Source organism: Aotus nancymaae, unplaced genomic scaffold (genome assembly GCF_030222135.1).
Source record: "Aotus nancymaae isolate 86718 unplaced genomic scaffold, 86718_ANA_hifiasm-v0.15.2.pri h1tg000014l, whole genome shotgun sequence".
NCBI classification, from domain to species: Eukaryota; Metazoa; Chordata; class Mammalia; order Primates; family Aotidae; genus Aotus; species Aotus nancymaae.
Window position 1 is genome coordinate 120,436,172 of NW_026988425.1, and position 21,574 is coordinate 120,457,745.

Sequence of the window (21,574 nt, forward strand, 5' to 3'; positions counted from 1 at the left end):
AGTGAAAGGGGCGGGCCGGAAGTTTCCTGCCTCACTCGGTTTGGGGAAGACCTGGGCCTGCGGTGCTCTTTGGCCCACCCTCCGTGGCTGTAACCGTGGAGAGGGCTTCCCTGAAACGCGAGCGCCGAAATGAGGCATAGGACGCGCCTGGAAAACGGCATAAACTTTAATTAAAAAACAGATTCAGTTTCCAAGCGCCGTCTCTCCGCCCCAGCGGCTGCGCACGCCTGCCTGTCTCCGCCACCGCCGTGGGCAGGGCTTCCGCTCACCGGTCTTCTGACGGCGACAGCCCTGTGACTTGGGCACTCGACTCCTCTGAGAAAGGGGCTCTTTGTCTCCTGGATGGCCTTCAGCCCCGGGCCGCACCTAGGGTTCAGACCCATCACCTAGCGACAAACCCAGGCTAAGGCTTGATGAGCAGAAATCAGTACGTGACTGTCCTTAGCGCCTCTTCATCTTCTAGTCTTTCCCGATCCCCAGATAATCTTAGGGTATTGAGGAATTCTTGGTGTCTTTGTATTTTGCTTTATGCAAATAGGGTTCCTGGGCAGGGCTTTTCAAAGTGGAACTTGGTGGCAATCTTTCATTTAGCACAGATTGAATGCCCTTTGCCCCTTTGGAAACCTGGGGAGGTTCTTCAGGAGAGGTAGAGTGCTGGGTTTCCCTCCTGCTTTTACCTGAACTGACTGATGAAGAGTGTTCTGGAACGCTGCAGCACCGGTGCAGACGCAGGGCAGAGGGGAACCTTGGCTGCTCTGTGTTCAGAGTTTACCACAGAGGGCAGGGTGCATTTAGCCCAGGAGTCAGATGCCACCCTTTCCGGTTGCAGAAGATAGGCCTGCTTTAGGGTTAAAGTGGGTGGCACTGATCCTGCCAGGACTCGTTTATGGCTTCTAGCCTTCTGCTGGCTTGGCCTTCTGCAGTGGAATCATGGATGTCCCTGAGTTGGTACTCATGGAAGAGATTTGCTCGTCTCTTTCCCAACTGTGGCCCAATGACACAGAAGAAGGGCATCCCATGCGTCCCTCCACTGTCTTTACCACACTGTATTGCCACTGGATTGGTATGTCTACTTGTCCATGTTCCTGTTACCTTTGTTGAGTACTAGGACTGTATTTTTGCCATTTCTATCACCACGGTCTACTGTCCAGAAACGATTAAACAGGCCTGCTGCGGTGACTCACACCTGTAATCCTAGCACTTTGGGAGGCGGAGATGGGCAAATCACCTGAGCTCAGGAATTTAAGACCAGCCTGGGCTACATGGCGAAAATAAAAAAATACAAAAGTTAGCCAGGCATGCTGGCATGTGCCTGTAGTCCCAGCTACTCAGGAGGCTAAGGCAGGAGAATTGCTTGAGCCTGTGGGCCAAGGTTGCAGTGAGGTGAGGTCAAGCCATTGTACTCCAGCCTGGGCAACAGATAGAGATCTTGTCTCAAAAAAACAAAAAAGAAAGGAGTAAATAAATGGATACCCTAACTTCCCCATTCTCGCCCTGGTGAAAGTGCCATATTATATTTTGGGAGCATCCAAGCTCTATGTTTACTAGTGACATTTACACAGGTCCAAGTGACCAAAGCTAGTTTTGCATACTTATGGCTAGTGAGCCTGATTCTGGCACTGGGAAAATAGTGCCTCCCAGCCTTCTTCATTGATAATGAACAGGGGTTGATGGCTGCTGGCTCTCCTGTCCAGTTGAAGTTCTTGGGCTGCAGATGGCACCGGGGAACATGTGGGATTGCAGCATTCATGCTTAGCAGTGGCCCTAAGATCCTGGGGATTGATTCATGGGGCAGAGACTGGATGCAGGAAATGAAAAGGGCCCTGCTCTGTGGCAGCCCCTCTTAGGAGCACCAATAGGTCCAGACTCACAGACTTCAGTTCTTGACTGCCTAGCCTGTCCTAATGAAATCTAGGCTAGAGGAGAAGAGCAGTCCCTTACCACATGTTTATGTGAGTTTGGATGGAGCATTGGAAGAAGGAGGTAACTGAAAAAAATCTGTTCTAGGCCATGGCCACTGTTTAACCAGATACTCCTCTGGGGTTCAACAAAAACAGAAGACCCAACAGGTTTGCTGCTAGCCCAGGGAATAGTGAAAGCGGCAGCTGTTTTGTTGGCCCAAGACTGTTTACTTATCTCCCATGAGAGCCAGGGCACTGGCAGTGCTAGGGAGAAAATAGTACAGAAGCCACTGAGGGTGGTGGCCTTGATATTTGTCAGTCATGGGTGTGGGGTTATTTTGGGACAGGAATATAGAGAGTAAGTTTCTTGTCAATGAGAGGATTTGGAGCTGCACTTTTCTGGATGTCATACCTAAAACAAAGGAGCTTGGGAATAGATGCAAAAGGAATCAACAGACCCTCTCCCAAGGCCCCACCAGTGCACTCTGCTTTCCCAGGCTCCACTGACAGACATGATCACACAAGCCTCCTTTGATGAGGCCACAACCATGTGCTGGGACAACAGCCCTTGTTCCCTTTTCTTCTGGGAGGCTTCACGGGGACCCTCGCCCGACACTCATGAAGTTTTTTCTGGCCCTGGGGGCCAGGGCGCTGCAGGCGGGTGAGCTGCTCTACAATACCCAGGCTTTGGATGAGCGTCTCCCTTCATAGCAGGGCCTTCAACCGCTCCAGCTCTTCCTCTTCCACAATCTCTTGAGGCCTCATGGTGTCCAGCTGTCCTGGCAGCAGCTACAAGGTACATGAGAGATAAATGCAGGATCTCCGAGGATGAGTCCCAAACCATCCCCCAGGATGGCTGCAGGCCTCCTGCCTGCTCTACCCTCATCCCTTCCCCGACCCAGTACAGTTCCTTTTGCTGTCCATTCTCTCACCTCTTCTTCCAAAGGGCCAGATTCAATTTACTGATTAGAAACTCCCCTCTCTCTCATGCAAAGGGAGGAGAAGACAGCAGAGATTCCCCTCTCTACTTGTCCCACCCCATTTTCCTGCAGAAAGAGAAGAGCCACAAAACCCCTGACACCTGTTTCTCCCAATTGTGGTTCCCGTAAACCACGCATGTAGAAAGGCTCTGGAGCCCTGGCCTGGGCCGGCTCTTCTCCCCAGCGGATTCACAAGGACAAAAGGTCCTTGGCCTTTTGTCTCTTAATGCCCGAGTTCTCCTGCTGTTCCTGCTTCAGGCGGATCTCCTCCAGTTGCTGCCTGACAAGACACAGCAGCTTCAGACACTAGGGAATTGGTGTTGGGGAGAAGAGAGGTGAGGAAAAATGGAGATGGGGAAAGAGTAGGAAATTACAATCTGTTCTTTGGACTGATGAGAGAGCAATGAGGGGGAAGACAGGAAACCTCCTAAACTGAAAAGAGCCACTAAGAGTCGGATAGGATTATAGCTCCATTCCTCCTTCTACAAGTGTCTGGCTTCCCTGCTGGGGAGCAATGCTGCTGCAGGACTTGTCCCCACCTAGGTGTGCAGAGGAGAATGTCAGTCATAGTACCTGGCACACTCCTCTCTGGCCTTGGAAGCAGCAGTCTCCTGGAAGAGGGAGCCATTGTGCTTGAAGAAGTGGGCATACTTCTCCGTGTCAGGCCCAGGGTAGATGCGCTGGTATTTTCCCAGGTGGGAATCCTCATACTGTTCCTGGTCCAGCATTGCCACTTGGGATGGCTCAGTTTTTTCTTTCCTGTGGAAAGCAAGCTCAATGAGCCAGAGGAGGGCTGTGGGGATGTTCAGTAGAGAAAGGAAGACTGGCTGAGCTTTGGAGACCCTCCTGCTGGCTTCTTGACCTCCCGGGCCCCTGCCTAAGTAGGGAAAACTGCCAGACCCAACTTTGGCCAGCCCCACATGTGTGCAGCCATGAAAATAGGCTTGACTTCCAGAAATCTGATTTTCTTTTCTTTTTTGAGACAGAGTCTTGCTCTGTCGCCCAGGCTGGAGTGCAGTGGCACAATCTTGACTCCCTGTAACCTCTGCCTCCTAGATTTAAGTAATTCTCCTACCTCAGCCTCCCAAGTAGCTGGGTTTATAGGCATGCACCACCACGCCTGACTAATTTTTATATTTTTAGTAGAGACAGGGTTTCACCATGTTGGCCAGGCTGGTTTCAAACTCCTGACCTCAAGTGATCCACCCACCTTGGCCTCCCAAAATGCTGGGATTACAAGCACGAGCTACCACACCTGGCCTGATTTTCATCAGTACTTGTAATTTTCTTTACGAGTAGTGGAGAGGGGTCTACTTGTAAGCTAGCACTCTGTTATACAGTCTTTTAGGTTTCTGATTGTAAAAGTAACATGCTTTGATGTAAGCTTTTCATTAAAAAAAAAAAATGGCCGGGCGCGGTGGCTCAAGCCTGTAATCCCAGCACTTTGGGAGGCCGAGGCGGGTGGATCACGAGGTCAAGAGATCGAGACCATCCTGGTCAACATTGTGAAACCCCGTCTCTACTAATACAAAAAAAATTAGCTGGGCATGGTGGCGCGTGCCTGTAATCCCAGCTACTCAGGAGGCTGAGGCAGGAGAATTGCCTGAACCCAGGAGGCGGAGGTTGCGGTGAGCCGAGATCGCGCCATTGCACTCCAGCCTGGGTAACAAGAGCGAAACTCCGTCTCAAAAAAAAAAAAAAAAAAAAAAAAAAAATGTGGCCGGGCTTGGTGGTTCACGCCTGTAATCCCAGCACTTTGGGAGGCTGAGGCGGGTGGATCACTTGAGGTTGGGAGTTTGAGACCAGCCTGGCCAACATAGTGAAACCAAGTCTCTACTAAAAATACAAAAATTTGGCCGGGCATGATGGGTCGCACCTGTAATCCCAGTACTTTGAAATGCTGAGGTGGGCAGATCATGAGGTCAAGAGATGGAGACCATCCCGGCCAACATGGTGAAACCCAATCTCTACTAAAAATACAAAAATTGGCTGGGCGCATTGGCTTACGCCTGTAATCCCAGCAGTTTGGGAGGCTAAGGCGAGTGGATCACCTGAGGTCGGGAGTTCGAGACCAGCCAGACCAACATGGAGAAACCCCGTTTCTACTAAATACAAAATTAGCTGGGCATGGTGGCGCATGCCTGTGATCCCAGCTACTCAGAAGGTTGAGGTTGAGGCAGGAGAATTGCTTAAATCTGGGAGGCAGAGGTGGCAGTGAGCCGAGGTCGTGCCATTGCACTCCAGCCTGGGCAATAAGAGCGAAACTCTGTCTCAAAAAAAAAAAAAAAAAATATCTGGGCGTGTTGGCATGTGCTGGTAGTCTCAGCTACTTGGGAAGCTGAGGCAGGAGAATTTTCTTGAACCCAGGAGGTGGAGGTTGCAGTGAGCCAAGATTGTGGCACTGTACTCCAGCCTGGATGACAGAGTGAGACTTGTCTCAAAAAAAGAGAAAACAAATAATATATGTTCATTACAGAAAATTTAGAAGAGCAGAAAGAAGATAAAACCTCCCATAATCTTATTATGCAATTAGCATGTTGATTATGAGCACGGATCTAGGACAGGAGGACCTCCTGACTTTGAATCCTGGCTCTGCCACTCACTAGCTTGTGCTTGCTTGCTTTTTTTTTTTTGAGACGGAGTTTCACTCTTGTTACCCAGGCTGGAATGCAGTGGCACAATCTTGGCTCACTGAAGCCTCCACCTACTGGGTTCAAGCAATTCTCCTGCCTCAGCCTTCCGAGTAGCTGGGACTACAGATGCACACCACCATGCCCAGCTTATTTTTTTTTTTATGGAGTCTCGCTCTGTCGCCCAGGCTGGAGGTTGGACGACAGACAGTCCCGCTCTGTAGCCCAGGTGCCTGGTCTTGAACTCCTGACCTCAGGTGATCTGCCTGCCTCAGCCTCCCAAAGTGCTGGGATTACAGGCATGAGCCACTGCGCCCAGCTGCTTGCTTTCTTGCTTTTTTTAAAATGAAAATGAAATCATACAAGAATATTTTTATTTTATTTTTTAATTTAATTTTTTTTTTTTTGAAACAAGATCTCACTCTGTCACCCAGGCTGGAGTAATGCAATCTTACCTCACTGTAACCTTGGCCTCCCAGGCTCAAGCCATCTTCCCACCTCAGCCTCCAGAGTAGCTGGGAACACAGGTGTGCACCATGACACCTGGCTAATTTTCGTATTTTTTGTAGCGACAGGGTTTTGCCATGTTGGCCAGGCTGGTCTCAAACTCCCGACCTCAAGTGATCCACCTCCTTCCACCTCTCAAAGTGCTGGGATTACAGGCGTGAGCCACCGCACCTGGCCACCACAATATTTTTAAATGGCTGCCTAGTACTCTAGCGTACGATTGTATTTTGTTTATTTAGTCCAGTACTGTTCAAGCATTTTTCTTATTGAAAGACACATTTTGGTCTGGCCTAGTGGCTCACGTCTATAATCCCAGCACTTTGGGAGGCCGAGGCAGGTGGATCACCTGAGGTCAGAGGTTCGAGACCAGCCTGGCAAACATAGCAAAACCCCGTCTCTACTAAAAATACAACAATTGGCTGGGCCCGGTGGCTTGTAATCCTAGCACTTTGAGATGCCTCAGGCAGGTGGATCACAAGGTCAGGAGTTCGAGACCAGCCTGGCCAACATGGTGAAACCTCGTCTTTACTAAAAATACAAAAATTGGCCAGGCGTGGTGGCACGCGCCTGTAGTCCCAGCTACTCAGGAGGCTGAGGCAGAAGAATTGCTTGAACCCGGGAGGTGGAGGTTGCAGTGAGCTGAGATCTCACCACTGCACTCCAGCCTGGGCAGCAGAGTGAGACTCTGTCTCAAAAATAAAATAAAATAAAATACAACAATTAGCCGGGTATGGTGGTGCACACCTGTAATTCCTGCTACTTGGGAGACTGAGGCAGGAGAATCACTTGAACCGGGGAGACGGAGGTTGCAGTGAGCTGAGTGAGATTCCATCTCAAAAAAAAGACACATTTTATGACCCTCAGGTACACAGTCCAGTCTTGTGGGATTAGCCAGCGTATTTACAGTCCTACTTCACTCCCATTCATCATGCAGATATCTGAGTGCTTACAGTGGACCAGGCCCTGCAGCTCTCATGGGGAATCAAACACACACTGCCCCTGCGTATTGGAATGCAAGTGGGGAGGAGCACTGTGATCATAGTGATAAGCAGACATCTACTCAAACTCATTTGTATGTATCATTAACAATTTACAATTTTAGTATTGGTAACCAATCACCATGTTTGTAACTCATTTTACAAAGAAAACAACAATGGGTGACTGACACAGATATAAACAATTCTCTATTATTGAATGACTAAACTGTTTTCTGTGTTCCTTTATTACAAAGTTTCTCAGGAACTGGTTTCTAAAGGAGCTTTGTTAGAAAAACGAACCAGTGAATCAAACCACAGAAAGCTCCTTATGTGCTAATTTGAGAATGGCTCTAAAATACATTGCAAAGCAGGGTGCAGAGAGTGTGTACATTGCAAAGCAGGGTGCAGAGAGTGTGAAAGTTATGCCTCTCTCTCGGTGGGCAGGGAGAAAAATATTTGGTATAAATACATACGTCTATTAAATGCATACCCTCTACACATGATAGTGGGAATGTTGTTGGCTCCAGGGAGGAAAACTGAGTAGCTAGAGAAGGGAAGGAGAAGACTATCCTCTGTATTTTTAAGATTTTGAACATATCCGTGATATAGGATACTTTTGTTTGTTTTTGTTTTGAGACAGTCTTGCTCTGTTACCCAGGCTGGAGTGCAGTGGCACGATCTCGGCTCATTGCAACCTCCGCCTCTGGAGTTAAAGTGACTCTCATGCCTCAGCCTCCTGAGCAGCTGGGACTACAGGCGCTCACCACCATGCCTGGCTGATTTTTTTTGGTATTTTTAGTAGAGATGGGGTTTCACCATGTTGGCCAGGCTGGTCTCAAACTCCTGACCTCAAGTGATCCACCCACCTCGGCCTCCCAAAATGCTGGGTTTACAGGCCTGAACCACTGCATCCGGTTTTGATTTTTTTTTGAGACAGGGTCTCTTGTTCTTTTGCCCAGGCTGAAGTGCAGTGGTGCAAACATGGCTTACTGCAGCCTTAATCTCCTGGGCTCAAATAACCCTCCCACCTCAGCCTACTGAGTAGCTGGGAATACAAGCATGCCACCATGCCCAGCTAATTTTTTATTTTTTAATATTATTTTCTTTCTTTTTTGTTTTTTAGAGACAGGGTCTCACATATTGCCCAGTCTGACCTTGAACTCCTGAGCTCAAGCAATCCTCTGACCTCGGCCTCCCAAAGTGCTGGGATTACAAGGCATGAGCCACCAAGCATGGCCCTATGATTTTTTAATGCAAATATGAATGTATTATCTATGCAAAAAGTTGTTTTTAATAGCCAGTCAGGCCCAGGCCACATTCTTCATCTAAAGAAAGCCTTTTACTCTCAGGAAGTAATCATGAAGAACTAAACACATGCCAGGCGCCTAGCACACCTAGATTCTCGTGGCTGTTGGTGGCACTGGAAAAGCCGCTCCTTGACTCGCCGCTTCTCTCCCTCCATCACCTTCCTTTTGTCACAGGCCCGGAGGTTGACGAGGGTCATAGAGTCGCAGAGAAGTGCATCCTTTACCTCTTGATCAAGGCATGAGTCTGTGGTAAAGCTTGGAGAGTGGTTTACCTGCCAGGAGGAGTCATTATACACCCCTTTCCTCGACCGTCTGAGCAGGTGGTGGCTGCCTGCAGGCATAACTAGCGAGTCTAAGATATTCCTCTCACATGGCCTCAGCCAGAGGGGCTGGATGCTCTGGCTTCCAAGGCCACAAAACTCTGCCATAGCCATCCCTCCAAGTCACAGACCCGTGAGAGCAAATCAGCCTGCCTACCTCTGTGGACAGTGTGTCCCTAAAGGCTTACATTAGGGCACTGGGGATCCAAAACCTGCATTCCTATGGTAGAAGCCAGAAACCACCAAGATTTGATTCAGCAGGTCAAAAAGGCAGAGATCTTATGGCTTCTGCAGATTCCCACCCACCCCAGGGCTTCTGCATCTCCCATTCTGTGTCTCACCACCTGAGTATACCCCTGCCCAGGTGTCCCATTCAAGGAGGCCTCTGGACCTTGGTTTTGCAAAGCCTAGGAGATAATCCACACCTCTAGCAGCCAAGGCTTCAACTTGTCGTCCAGCAAGATGTCAAAACCAAGGATCTCAAAACAGGCACATGTACCTCCACTCAGATACTGGGGAAAACAGGTTCGGTAGTTGTGGCGAAGAACAGGATGGGCTGAGCTGATGGTTTTGATGATGATGTCCTCGATGTCCCCCCACAGCTCTCCAGGGTTGTAGCTGTGCTCTTGCAGCCAGATGTTGAGTGTCAACAGCTTCCTGCGAGGCCCAGTGCTCAGAGGAAGGCCAATTTCTAGGCCACTGGGGCCACGCTGTAGGCAAGAGGCTCCCTCAAACTAACCCTAAATGCATGCCCTGGCTCGGAAGGGCTGCTAGCAGTTTGGACCAGGGACTAGTTATCAGGGTGGGGTTGGGGCTCCATTTAGTGCTCCAAAGTACAGGTGCAGGACAGGGTCTATAAAGGCTGAGTTTCCCTAGGCAATTAGCCTCCCAAGAGCCAACTTGGTTTCATGGGCTACTGGGACTATGGGGCTAAGGGGCGGAGGAAGCAGGAGAAAACAAGAGGGATTACCTCTTGCTGCTCACAGCGCCATCCCAGACAAAATTCTCATTGTGTTTGTTGATAGCATAGTTGGTCAGGTGCGTGCAGACATTGTCCTGTGGAGAGAGCGGCCCTGTGGTCTCAGACTGTCTGCATGCGGCCATCCTCTCCAGCCCTTCATTGCCTTGTTACTCCCCACTCCTCCCCAGGATCTCTCATCTGTCTCTCTCCATCAGAGAGAGGGTTAGCTCTTCTGGACGATCCTGGGCAAGAGGGCGAGCTGAACTCCTCCGAGCGCTGACCTTTTCTCAGTCACCACCCACCAAACGCTTGCCACCCAGCCGGATGCTGCAGCTCTCTCTGGCTTCATTCCTTGTTTTCTGGTGATGGTGACAAACCTCTCTACCGTGTTTCTCTCTCTCTTTTTTTTTAAGAGACAGGGTCTTTCTACGTTGCCCAGGCTGGAGTGCAGTGGCTATTCACAGGCGCGATCCCACTACTGATCAGCATGGGAGTTTTGACCTGCTCTGTTCCCAACCTGGGCTGGTTCACCCCTCCTTAGGCAACCTGGTGGTCCCCTGCTCCCGGGAGGTCACCATATTGATGCCAAACTTAGTGCGGACACCTGATTGGCATAGCGCGCTACAGCCCAGATCTCCTGGACTCAAGCGATCCTCTAGCCTCAGCCTCCTGAGTAGCTGGGACTACAGGCATGCACCGCCACACCCGGCTCTACCGTGTTTCTCTAGAGAACCTCAGCACTCATGGCAGTGGAAGGGAAGAGTGCTTCCTGGCCCCCTTACCAGGTTGTTATGGCTGGGCTCCACATAGGGCGTGGTGGCAAAACGGGCCAGGCCCTCCTCATACATGAAGATCTGGAGAGGGTCACAGGATGTGATCAGGACGTAGATTCTCATATCAAACTTGAAGGCATCAATGAGGAAGGGCTGGAAGCGTGCAAATCCATGAGGGAATAACACTTTTCAGGTGCCTACTATGTGTTTCATATACACAGCTTGTTGAATTTCCACAACAACCAAGTAAAATAGTAACTGTTATTACTCCCACTTAATAAATGATAAGAGGCCGGGTGCAGTGGCTCATGCCTGTAATCTCAACACTTTGGGAGGCTGAGGCGAGTGGATCATGAGGTCAGGAGTTCAAGACCAGCCTGGCCAAGATGGTGAAACCCCATCTCTACTAAAAATACAAAAATTAGGCCTGGTGTGGTGGCTCACGCCTGTAATCACAGCACTTTGGGAGGCTGAGGTGGGTGGATCACGAGGTCAGGAGTTTGAGCCCGGCCAACATGGTGAAACCCCGTCTCTACTAAAAAAATACAAAAATTAGCTGGGCGTGGTGGCAGGGCACCTGCAATCCCAGCTACTGAGGAGGCTGAGGCAGGAGAATCACTTGAACCCAGAAGGCGGAGGTTGCAGTGAGCCAAGATTGCACCACTGCACTCCAGCCTGGTGCCTGGCAACAGAGCAAGACTCTGTCTCAAAAAATATATATATATAAATTAGCTGGGCATGGTGGTGGGGCACCTGCAATCCCAGCTACTCAGGGGGCTGAGGCAGGAGAATCACTTGAACCTGGAAAGCTGAGGTTGCAGTGAGCCAAGATTGCACCACTGCACTCCAGCCTGGGCAACAGAGTGAGACTCCATCTCAAAAAAAAAAAATAAAAATAAAAATAAATAAATGAGGAGACAGAAGCACAGAAAGGGTAAGAAACTTGCCCCAGGTCGCATATCTGGGAAGTGGAAAGCTGAGATTCAACCCCAGGCAGGCTGGTTCTGAACCATGGCTGGATACTGCCTCCAGGAAAACGGGTCTAGTGGGAGGGGTAGAAGCTTAAAACCAGCTTCCTCTCTGGCTTTGGGAGAGACGAGGCAGCCCAGTGCTGGGGGTTGGGGGAGGCTGATGATCCTGAGGCATCCTTCACCTTGGAGATGTATTGCTGGTAGATCATATGCTCTCCTGGCTTGATCTCCCAGGGATTTCGGGTGATGAAGATGCCACGTCCCTGACAGCCACTGTCTGGCTTGCAGATATACCTGCGGGCTTTTCGCTGACGACCATAGGACTGGAAGTCCCCAGAGCTATGTGCAGACAGGGCCTGGTCAAAAGGTTTCTATGCACCATAGCTGGCCCAGGGCCCCACAGAGCTCTTCCTGCTATCTAGTCCATGCTCTTCGTGGAGCACTCAGTCTCAGACCCTCTTTTCTTTGGCCAGCTGAAACTTTTTTCCACTTCCATCCCTCTGAGACATTCCTAGGTCACAAGGCCAGAGTCTGGAGGGAACTCTGGGAGCAACCCTTTTCCTCCCTGTGGTATCTCAGTATGGGAAGCAGCCCACTCACTCTGCGGGGAAGCACCAGGTGCGGGGAAAGATGTTGTACTCAGAGGGGTAGAGTTTGTGCATGCGGCTGAGGTTCAGAGCCAGCAGATCTTTGCGACAGATTTCTGTCATGCCAGAGAAGTGGTTGATTTTCTGAAACACAGCCAGTTAGTTATACTAGCCCCAGAGTAAGTGGCAGTTCCTAGAGGAGGATTGGGAAGGTGAAGGGAGAAGTCACAGTGGAGGTAAGCACTGCACCAAGGACCCCAAGGCAAAAATAGGAAGATTCCCTAAGGCAGGTGAGCAACCCCTCCGTGGCCTCTACCCGACACACACGCCCACACCGAGCTCAGCAAATGAGGGGCAGCAAGGAGGGATGTACCAGCCAAGACTGTGGGCCTTCCAGCCACCTTCCAACATCCCTCAGCCCACCAGGTGTAGTTCTAAACCAATAGCTGCTGCTCCATAGCACAAAGCAGACAATGAGACGAAAGCACTTCCCAAAAGACACAAACAAGAAAAGGAAACCAAGAACCAGCCTCAAGGAATGTGGTGCCGTGGTGCCATGGCACCCAGAGAGGGTGTGGCATCGCCCTGGTGCCTGCCAGAAACCCCCGGCTGCTCTGTCCTGTTGGATGGGAGGCAGCATCTGAGATGCCACCAAGCAAAGAGCAAATAATAAGATAGGATGTGCCCACCAGACATTTCCTTCAGGTAATTCCAGAGACCCAAGAGGAGAATCCTTCCACTGGAAAATAATACCCTGGGGGCGGTCTTTCCCGTCTGCACAGGGGGACAGTCACAAAGAGCAGGCTAAGCGCTCGCTATTTTTTTTTTTTTTTTTTGAGATGGAGTTTCGTTCTTGTTGCCCAGGCTGGAGTACAATGGCACAATCTCGGCTCACTGCAACCTCTGCCTCCTGGGTTCAAGCAATTCTCCTGTCTCAACATCCTGAGTAGCTGGGATTACAGGCATGCACCACCATGCCCGGATAATTTTGTATTTTTAGTAGAGATGGGGTTTCTCCATGTTGGTCAGGCTGGTCTTGAACTCCCGACCTCAGGTGAACTGCCCGCCTTGGCCTCCCAAAGTGCTGGGATTACAGGCATGAGCCACCACACCCAGCCTGGTAAGTGCTCTCTTAGATACTCTCCCTAACACTGAGACTACTGGCTTTCCCAATCACTGGCTGCACTCACTGTATGAACTGAGTACTTCTGACCCTCCACGTCCTAACCAAGGGATATTTGCTGCTCAGTGCTGTTCTTGAGGATTTAATGCAGTACTAACCTGAAAGCACTTAACACAGGGTCTGTTGTACAGACCCTGTACCCCCATCTAATTTTTGTATGGTCAGGCTGGGCGTGGTGGCTCACACCTGTAATCCCAGCACTTTGGGAGGCTGAGGCAGGTGGATCACCTGAGGTCAGGAGTTTGAGACCAGCCTGGCCAATATGGAGAAACCCTGTCTCTACTAAAAATACAAAAGTAGCTGGGTATGCTGGCACGTGTCTGTAATCCCAGCTACTTAGGAGGCTGAGGCAGGAGAATTGGTTGAACCTGGATCCCGAGCTCTCCTAATGGATGTGGAATGCAAGGCTAAGTTGCTGAGAAGGCTGGATCATTCAACCGGCCCTGCTGGTAGCTCTGAAGCTGCCTTCCAGTATTCCCCCTAAGATGGGCTCCCCGACCCGGGAGAGGGTCAGTTTCATACAGTTGCCACCAAGCAAAGCGCAAATAATGGGACAGGATGTGCCCACCAGACACTTCCTTTGGGTAATTCCAGAGATCTAAGAGATCTTTCCATTGCAAAAGAAGACCCTGGTGGGGGGGGTGTTTCCTGTCTGCACGGCGGGCAGCCACAAAGAGTAGCAGTCTTGGGTATCTGGGCAAGGAGATGGGAATAGTCATTCTGGGACGCTAGTCCTGTAGGCTCTTAGGCCAGGATATTGGTACCTGAAACTTCTTCATTTCCATGACTCGGTCCAGCGAGACAGCGCAGTCTGTCCAGTACACAGTCCACTCTTCCTCCTCCCCAACCTCCTTCAGGCCACACATGTGGGCTGCCCGACGCACTGCAGAGACAAGGAGATCAGTGGAGCTGGGTCAGCTAAGGCACACACCTGACCCGAGGGCAGGCTGAAGATGGAGGTACTTCTCACCTCAGCCCTGACTTCGGTGACCACATGGCAATTTCAAGTGCTTGGGGGCTGTCAGGGCCCTTCCAAAATATCTGGCAGAGAAAACTAGAGCCTGGTTCTTTTGTTTTTGGTTTGTTTTTGAGACACAGTCTCGCTCTTGTTGCCCAGGCTAAAGTGCAATGGCGTGGTCTCAGCTCACTGCAACCTCTGCCTCCTGGGTTCTAGCAATTCTCGTGACTCAGCCTCCCGAGTAGCTGGGATTACAAGCAGGCACCACCACGACTGGCTAATTTTTGTATCTTTAGTAGAGATGGGGTTTCACCATGGTGGCCAGGCTGGATCTTGAACTCCTGACCTCAGGAGATTCACCCGCCTTGGCCTCCCAAAGTGCTAGGATGACAGGCCTGAGCCACCGCGCCCGGCTGCTCCTGTCAGTCTTCTTTCTCAATCAGGGCTGTTTATGGCTTGGAGAGCTGCCTATAGGTAGGGGATCACACTGGCACTTCACATTTGGGATGGCCCCTTGCACAGATGACAGAGGGAATATTAGGGGAAGGACCTAGGTGGCCATTGTTTTTTCTTAATTGCTGAAGCCCCTTCAAACAGTCCTTGAAAAAACTGTTTTGGCCAGGTGTGGTGGCTCAGCACTTTGGGAGGCCGAGGTGGGTGGATCACCTGAGGTCAGGAGTTCAAGACCAGCCTGGCCATCATGGTGAAACCCCATCTTAAAAAAAAAAAAAAGAAAAGAAAAAAAAACTGTTTTAATCTTGTTTCATCTCTGGTAAATTAATCTGCCAAAGGGGATGGCATGGTGGCTCATGCCTGTTAGCCAAGGGCATTGAGAGGCTGAAGTAGGAGGAACACTTGATCCCAGGAGGTCAAGACCAGCAGAGGCAACATAGCAAGACTCTGTATCTACAAAAAAAATCTTAGAATTAGCTGGGCAGGCTGGGTGTGGTAGCTCATGCCTGTAATCCCAGCACTTTGGGAGGCCGAGGCAGGTGGATCACCTGAGGTCAGGAGTTCAAGACCAGCCTGGCCAACATGGAGAAACTCCATCTCTACTAAAAATATAGAATTAGCTGGATGTGGTGGCACTTGCCTGTAATCCCAGCTACTCAGGAGGTTGAGGCAGGAGAATCGTTTGAACCTGGGAGGTGAAGGTTGCAGTGAGCCGAGATCACCGCATTACACTACAGCCTGGGCAACAAGAGTGAAACTTCATCTCAAGGAAAACGAAATAGGAATTAGCTGGGCATAGTGGTGCAGGCCTGTAGTCCCAGCTACTGGGAGACTGAGGTAGGACGATGGTTTGAGCTCAGGAGTTCAAGCCTGCAGTAAGCTGTGATCGCAATACTGCACTCCAGCCTGGATGACAAAGCAACACTCTGTCTCAAAAATAAATGAATAAAATCTGGGAAGGGTGGGGCAGTGGTGGCTCTTGGACATTTTCTTTTTGTGTTTGCTAACTGTAGAGATACCCTCCCTAACACTGAGACTACCTGGAACAGCAATGTCTCAGCTGCCAGCATCTGAAGCAGAGGACACCTAGGAAGTTCAGTGCAGGTTCTAAGCAAGTCTGCCAGGCCCCAGGGGCTGGAAGCCTGCTTGGGGGTCCATTCCAGAGGAAGAACAGCAGCTGCAGGCACCCTCTTAGACACCACAGTGTGAGCGATGGGCCGGGTGCTTACCGCTCTCATACTTGGAGTTGGTCGGTCAGGTTGATGGCCAGGGATCTGGAATGCAGGAATAGCATAAATCAGGCAGGGTGGAAGGGAAGGACAGACACCCAACAAATTCACAACCCAGTTCCTTTTCTCTAGACACCACCTGAAGTAAAGACCAGGATGATATCAACAGGCTGGGATTCCAAAATGAGTCAGCCTCAATGGTTCTGAATTTTGTTTTTGTTGTATCAAAGGGTTAATGATGCTCCAGCCTTTCCTGTCCTCTTTTATAGGCTAAAGGGAAGACCTTAGATCCCAGCTCCCCCAAATGCTGAAGGGAGGCCAGTGGGTGACTCCCTGGAGCTGGGCAGGGAGGGGATCCAGGGAATGGTTACCTGCGTTTCCGCCTTCTCTTCCTCCTCCCAGCTTCTAAGTTGCCTGTGTCAACTGGGGCTATGACTTTCTTCGGAATTTTTGTGGCTATAATGGGTGAGGGAACCCCATTTTTGAAGGCCTTATAGTCAGCTTTTAAGAGTGCCTACTGTGAAGAGTTAGAGGGGATGGTAGCTTCCTCTTTCACACACTTCTCACATTCCTTTTCCTCAACATAGTGTTCCTCTGATTCAGTGGTCCTACAGGTACTCAGCTCCATCCTCAGATTCTGAGGGGGGTGGGGAATGAAGTGTATATCAGACCTCCCTCAGGCCCCGGAAGGTCATTCCGGTGGAATGACCTTCCTGCTGTTACAAGGGAATGTTGCTGTCCCTTCAGGACAAAACAGTCTCACTGTGGAATGGGATGTATCCAGGTAGGTGAGGTGCGTGGGGGTGGAAGATGCCGGTGATGTGGATTCCCTGATGATAAGCCCCAATCATCCAGGATCACACTGGGTCATACAATGCACAGGGATGCTTTCAGGAGCTGGACACAGATGGTACGGGCCATGAACACAGCTCTTTTGTTCCTGATTGGTAAGGAGGATGGCTGGGAGCGCTGGGGGCACCTTCGCTTTAAAATACAGCGAAGGCGGGGTGTGGTAGCTCATGCCTATAATCTCAGCACGTTGGGAGGCCGAGAAGGGTGAATCACTTGAAGTCAGGAGTTCGAGACCAGCCTGACCAACGTGGTGAAACCCCATCTCTACTGAAAATACAAAAATTAGCCAGGCGTGGTAGTAACGCTGCCTGTAGTCCCAGCTACTCTATTCGGGAGGCTGAGGCAGGAGAATCACTTGAACCTGGGAGATGGAGGTTGCAATGGGCCGAGAGCACACCACTGCACTCCAGCCTGGGTGACAGAGGGAGACTCTGTCTCAACAAATAAATAAAATAAAATACAGATGAAGACCAAAGGCCCCCTAGGCTGGCCAGGACTCATTTTCCGCACGTGTACACACGGGCCAGGCACGGATGGCTTAGACCCTTTGGGCTATGACGGCGGAGACTGCCCACCCGTGGTTCGGAGGAGAGCAGAGGGGCTGCTGGGTCCTCCCCTGGCGGCCTGGGGCTGGACTCAGCTGACCGCTCATGTCCCCTCTTCTGCCGGCTCCAGTTCTCCCTGGGCGTTTCTGGGCGTCCGGAACCGCCTCCTCGTTTCACAGGACTGGCTGTCCCCACGATCGCGAGGGGGAACCCGCTCCCCCGCAGGGGTTCACTCCTAGCTCCGAGATCCAGGCGGCCTTGGCGGCGGCGGGGCACCGCCTACTTAAGCCGGCCCGCGGCTGCTGCCACCGCCGCCGTTGCCGCCACCGCCGCCGTTGCCATGGACACGAGGGCGGCCCTCATTGGAGAAGCGTTCTGGGGGCGGGGCCTTCCCGCTGACGTACCTACTTGGGAGGGGGCCAATAGCGTTTGTCTTTTGGGGCTGGCCGGCCTCGAGGCCAGATTCCTCCGGTGCATCAAGGGGCTTGTAGGCATTCCGCTTCTAAGCCAGTTCTCACTGCACTCCCATCTTTTCCTAAACCCCGGGCCAAGGAATTTGGTCAAGCATATGTTCAAGACAAATAGCTTGTTTGCCTTTCCTCAATTTTTTTTTTTTTTTTTTTTTTCTGAGACGGGGTCTTGCTGCGTCGCCCAGGCTGGAGTGCAGTGGAATGGGCCATCATAGCTCACTGCAGCCTGGACCTCCAGAGCCCAGCAATCCTCCTGCCTCAACCTCCCCAGTAGCTGTGACTACAGGAGTGCACCACCACGCTGGGCTCAACTCTTTAGTAACTCAAAGTTTAGCTAGCACAGCCTATGCATTCAAGAGTGACACCCGTGGAAAGGCAACGTGCCTTTTCTTTTCTTTTCTTTTTGAGACGGAGTCTTGCTTGGTCGCCAGGTTGGAATGCAGTGGCGCGATCTTGGCTGGCCAGGATGCAACCTCCACATCCCACATTCAAGCAATTCTCTGTCTCAGCCTCCCGAGTAGCTGGGATTACAGGCACCCGCCACCACACCCAGATAATTTTTGTATTTTTAGTAGAGACAGGGTTTCACCATTTTGGCCAGGCTGGTCTTGAACTCTTGACTTCATGATCCACCCGCCTCAGCCTCTCAAAGTGCTGGGATTACAGGCATGAGCCACCGTGCCCGGCCGGCCACGTCCCTTTAAAGGCTTTCCCTCTGGTGGACTGAGACAGCACCATTAACTAAGGAATAACAAAACCGCCTAATCACAGTGCCCCTTCCTGTCACTTGCTCTTCCTGACCTCCACCCAACTCAGCTCAACTTGTCACCCTAAGATTATACTGTGTGGCTAAATCTAGAGAACACTTAAACTTTTTCCAACCTTTTAAAAAGACATGATGTTTTCTTTTCTTTTTTTGTGAGACAGGGTCTTGCTTTGTAGCCCAGGCTGGAGTGCAGTGGTGTGATCAGAGCTCACTGCAACCTTACTTAGCCTCCCAGGCTCAAGCAATCCTCCCACTTCAGCCTCCCAAGTAGCTGAGGCTACAGGTGCGCACCACCATGTCTGCTTCATTTTTGTATTTTCTGTAGAGACAGGGTTTTGCCACGTTGGCCAGGCTAATCTTGAGCTCCTGGCCTCAAGTGACCTGCCCACCTTGGCTTCCCAAAGTGCTGGGATTACAGGCCTGAACCACTGTGCCTGGCCTAAAAAGGCATGGACGTTCTCTAATTCACAGAGTTTGTTTTTGTTGTTGTCTATTTATCAACAGAAACTATTTCTTTGCCCACATATTCATGTTTCATAGTTGAGGAACATAGGTTAGTGATAAACCTCTATGGAATTCAACCCAAATAAACTGTTTACATTCCACAATCACTTTGTACTCTGAAAGATACCAACCTTCCTCATCATCTCCTCAAAATCTTTCATAGAATCAGCCAGGCTAGGTGGCTGGCCCTGTGGCCCCACCTACTAGGAAGGCTGAGATGGGGCGATCTCTTGAACATGGGAGTTAAGAGGCTGCATCGATTATGCTACTGCACTCCAGCATGGGTGACAGAGAACTCGTATTAAAAAACAAAATTATCTTTCATGGAATCACAATTTCTCTAGAAATCTGCATATGTCTTCTTTCTTGGTTCAGTCACAGCAAATGTATAAAGGGCTACAACCCTCTATACAGGGATACAGCAATATGAAACCAGAGGTCATGCATCCGAGGTTTCATCAAAACACTGGAAGCCATAGTAGTTATTGTCCTTGATAGGTATGCCAACCTCAACACCAATGTCCTTCCTGGCTGATGGAGAAATGGGCTGTCCAATTCACAGACTTCTTGATCTTTCCTCATCATATGACACTCTCATATGAAACTCTCCTGGCTAGGTGTGGTAGCCTACATCTGTAATCCTAGCACCTTGGGAAGCTGAGGCAGGATGATCACTGGAGGCCAGGAGTTTGAGCTCAGGCTGGGATACAGCGAGACTCCATCTCTTTAAAAAAAAAAAAAAGGATGGCCGGGCACGGTGGCTCACGCCTATAATCCCAGCACTTTGGGAGGCCGAGGCGGGTGGATCACGAGGTCAAGAGATCGAGACCATCCTGGTCAACAAAGTGAAACCCTGTCTCTACTAAAAATACAAAAATTAGCTGGGCATGGTGGCGCGCGCCTGTAGTCCCAGCTACTCGGGAGGCTGAGGTAGGAGAATTGCCTGAACTCAGGAGGCGGAGGTTGCGGTGAGCCGAGATCGCGCCATTGCACTCCAGCCTGGGTAACAAGAGCGAAACTCCGTCTCAGAAAAAAAAAAAAAAAAGGAAAAAAGAAAGAAATGTTCCTCCCTCCTCCTGGAAATGTTCTGGAGTCCCTTGACTTTCAGGACACTCACTGTATCAACAATTTAGTGTTCTAGGGACTGTTCTAGGACCTGGACTATCATTTCTTTCTTTTTTTAATTTTTATTTTTTTGATGGACTTTTGTTCTTGTTGCCCAGGATGGAGTGCAATGGCACATCTCGGCTCACCGCAACCTCTGCCTCCCAGGTTCAAGTAATTCTCCTGCCTCAGCCTCCAGAGTAGCTGTGATTATAGGCATACGCCATCACACCCACCCGGCTAATTTTGTACTTTTAGTAGAGACAGGGTTTCTCCATGTTGGTCAGGCTGGTCTTGAGCTCCCAACCCCAGGTGATCCGCCCACCTCTGCCTCCCAAAGTGCTGGGATTACAGGCATGAATCACTGTGCCTGGCGGACCTGGACTATCATTTCTTGCCTAAATTGCCACCATTCAGCAACCTCTTAATTGGATTCCCTGATTCTGTTCTTCACTCTATTCATCCTCCCCATTACAGCATAAGTATTCTTCCTAAAATGCAAAGTTGTTACTCCACATTAAGTATCCATCAAGGTTTCCCATGAGAGCAAGTCTAAACCCTCTTAGTACATGAGGTCCTGCATGAAGAGTTAAGTGAAGAGGCGGGGAGGTCCTGGGTCAGCACTTCCTACCATCCTGGAGTACAAAGGGCCTCTACATGTCCTGTACTCAGCAGAAAAACCTGCACTACAAATCTTCACAAAGCATATGCATGGCTGAGAAATACCACCAGAAAGAAAAGCCATTTGACTTTCCCCGTTTTTTATGGAGAAACATGTATGGGTCAGCAAAGACTTTCCTCTAAACATCAGTCCTAGAGAGAAACTTGGAAAATTCTGACACTTGGCTCGCCACTTTGGACACAAAATCCACTTTGCTGTAATGGTCATCTGAACTCCCTTCAGAGTGAGCAAGCAAGCAAGCAAAATTAAGCGCAATACTGGAGCTTGTGCATGCAAAAGCTTGTAAAAAGCATTAAGCAAAAATGTCTGCAGCTTGCCAGATATGAGGGTGGTCAACATTTTCTGATAGAAGGTTAAACTGCTCTTCTTATACAATGGGTTATGGATGCATATTCTGCTTCATCCCAGGGAGACTCTGTAACATCCTTTGGGATGTAAAACCTCTCATGAAAACTTGATACTAAGGCTTTATACAAGCCTGGGCATAGGGAGCCAACTACCTGAAGGCCTAAGCCAGGGTTGGGGCCCACATTTTCGGAGACAGAGAAATCAAAACCCCTGCTGGGAGAGCCCGTTCAGCCAGCAGCCAGCACCCACCTCTGTGAGCCCCCTTTCACCCTTACGCTGTGAGCGGGGATCTCATTCCTTCAGGATGTTTGAGCAAGGAGTGGTGGCGGTGATCATCTCTGTTGAAAGCTAGACCCAAGAATTTTTTTTTTTTTTTTGAGACAGAGTCTCACTCTGTCGCCCAAGCTGAGTGCAGTGGCGCAATCTGAGCTCACTGCAACCTCCACCTGCTGGGTTCAAGTGATTCTCCTGCATCATCCTCCCAAGTAGCTGGGACTACAGGCGCGTGCCACCACGCCTGGCTAATTTTTTGTATTTTTAGTAGAGACAGGGTTTCACTGTGTTAG

General features: G+C 50.3%; 1 protein-coding gene across 1 annotated transcript; it reads right to left on the bottom strand.

Annotated features, from left to right (window-relative positions):
• Window positions 1-29: 29 nt before the first annotated feature.
• TTLL13 (tubulin tyrosine ligase like 13) lies at window positions 30-16,365 on the bottom strand. The gene is given in 17 exon segments (XM_064376286.1): window positions 30-882; window positions 885-917; window positions 1,597-1,708; window positions 2,511-2,690; window positions 2,983-3,075; window positions 3,077-3,161; window positions 3,455-3,640; window positions 8,390-8,574; window positions 9,048-9,279; window positions 9,593-9,678; window positions 10,366-10,509; window positions 11,510-11,666; window positions 11,928-12,058; window positions 13,862-13,980; window positions 15,738-15,759; window positions 15,761-15,782; window positions 16,109-16,365. Coding segments are annotated over 17 exon segments (2,253 nt in total). The 3' UTR covers window positions 30-673.
• Window positions 16,366-21,574: the final 5,209 nt, after the last annotated feature.